This window comes from Egretta garzetta, unplaced genomic scaffold (assembly GCF_000687185.1).
Source record: "Egretta garzetta isolate BGI_Z169 unplaced genomic scaffold, ASM68718v1 scaffold260, whole genome shotgun sequence".
NCBI classification, from domain to species: Eukaryota; Metazoa; Chordata; class Aves; order Pelecaniformes; family Ardeidae; genus Egretta; species Egretta garzetta.
In genome coordinates this window covers 15,918-17,741 of record NW_009258662.1, presented here as the reverse complement: position 1 = coordinate 17,741, position 1,824 = coordinate 15,918, and the positions used below count along the sequence as shown (strand labels likewise).

General features: G+C 51.3%; 1 protein-coding gene across 2 annotated transcripts in view; it reads right to left on the bottom strand.

Annotated features, from left to right (window-relative positions):
• Nucleotides 1-45: 45 nt before the first annotated feature.
• Nucleotides 46-1,824, bottom strand: part of MEST — a 17,678-nt gene continuing 15,899 nt past the window's right edge. For both annotated transcript variants that reach the window (XM_009648406.2, XM_035903859.1), the window contains 2 exons: nt 1,364-1,427; nt 46-916 (listed from right to left, as the gene is read on the bottom strand). In XM_009648406.2, coding sequence (XP_009646701.2) covers nt 799-916; nt 1,364-1,427 — 182 coding nt within the window. In that variant the 3' untranslated portion in view covers nt 46-798. The remainder of the gene's footprint in view (nt 917-1,363; nt 1,428-1,824) is intronic.

The following is a 1,824-nucleotide window of genomic DNA, read 5'->3' as shown; positions in this document are numbered from 1 at the left end:
GGGGGGATTTAACAGCCGGGCAGAGGCGGTGCTGAGGGCCAGGGTTTGGGGGTGGGATGGCAGGGGTAGGGGGGCAGTTGGGCTGGGGGAGCTTAAAGGGCTTTTCCAACCCAAACAGTTCTATGATAATTACAATGCTTAAACACCCCTTTATGGGTGCAGAGCATCATTGCCTAGACTTTAGGGGATTTACAGATCCAGCTCTCCTGCTGTATTTAGTGTTGGCAAACTCACCTTCAAATTCTTCGGTCCTGCCAAGCTGGCTGGGTATTACACCACTTAGCAGAAGGATAGAATTTAAACTGCCTGTGCAGCAACTCAAAAAAAAAAAAAACCAACCCCAAACCAACGTCCATCTTGGGAATATGCGCATCAACCCTTGGCTGCTAGTGCTCCTGCCTGCCTGTGGCACGCAGCGTAGCCTAGCTGTGGAGGCAAGTAAGGACTCTTGAACTAACACAGGTGTTTGTAGGTGTTCTGCCTCCCCCTGAGTGCCCCTGCTCTGCCTTGAGCCCTCCTGGCTCTCGGTGTAAGTACAGAGATAGGCTGGTCAAGAAGCAAGGTGAGCGCAGGGCTGGAAGAGCTGTAACTCTGCTTAGGTTGCGAGTTTTGTCCCTGCCTCCCTGCAGGTTGATCCCGTCTGCTGTTCAAAGGATTTAACTGCATAAACACAGCAGTTTGGCAGCCGAAGATTAGGGTGTTAGTGCAAAGTGTTGGATCTGGAGACAAAAATCAAGGTTTCTTCCTGCCCCCAAAGCCCGACTCCTAAACAGAGAGCGAGAACTGAGCTGCAGCAGCTCAGAAAGAGTTGATGAAGTTCAGATACGCGTTCAGGAAGCCTGTCGGATCCTCCAGCTGTGGATAGTGGCTAATGTGATCGTCCAGCACAGACACTGTCGACATGGGAAGCACCTTCCTGTTGGAAGAACGCGGCAAGGCTTAAGCGCAGGAACTGCAGCAGGCTCAGCCCGCAGCCAGACACGCTACCGGTGAGGAGGACCATACCCTCTTGCCCATAATACGGTTTTGGGACAAAAAAGCCTGTAGCAGCTACGGCTGACGACTCTTCCAAGTGCTGGAGTTACTTCAGGTTAGTTTGGAGGGGAGGCCTACCTCAGTCGATGAAATCTTGCCTCTAGCTGATGCGGTTTTAAAATGGGTGATTGATTTGACTGAGAATTGTGACTTTGAGGCCTAAAATGGGGAAGTGATTTCCAAATTGCAGAAGGCTCCAACTGAATCACCTGGCTGCGTAGGTTACAGGTGGGAATTAAAAACAGCCTCCATGAAAAGGGAATTGGAGGAAAAGTCTGAGACGATCTCGTCAAAATGAAACCCCAGTTTGTGGCAGGTGCTGTCTTACCTGTAGAGCTGAAGAAACTCTGGGTGCGGATTCACGGGGTCCAGGGGCCCGTAGATCAGATGCACTGCAAGAGAGAACCACAGACGGAGCTTTTATACCCAAGGGTGTTCCCAAACTAAGCCAAGGAGACCTGTTACAGCCGTGTTCCCTCCCTTCACACGGAGCTTGGGAAGCTTTCAAGCAGAGCACGGAGCAAACCTGCTGAAAGGGCTCTTGCTTCTCTGCCCTGGGCTCAAGTTCAGCCTCTAACCCACCTCCTGCAACCACCAAACTTTTCCTTGAGTGGTTGCAACTTCTCTTGAGCTTGAAAAGTGCTTTGGCTTCCCTGGGGCAGCAGCTGGAGAAACCAGAGGCTGTGAACCAGCCTCGAAAGGAAAGTTACCTGTATTCCATGGAACATGCTTTTTCCTCTTACTTTGACAAGCTCCCAGCTCTCCACTGTAGCCAAGCCTTAAACTGGA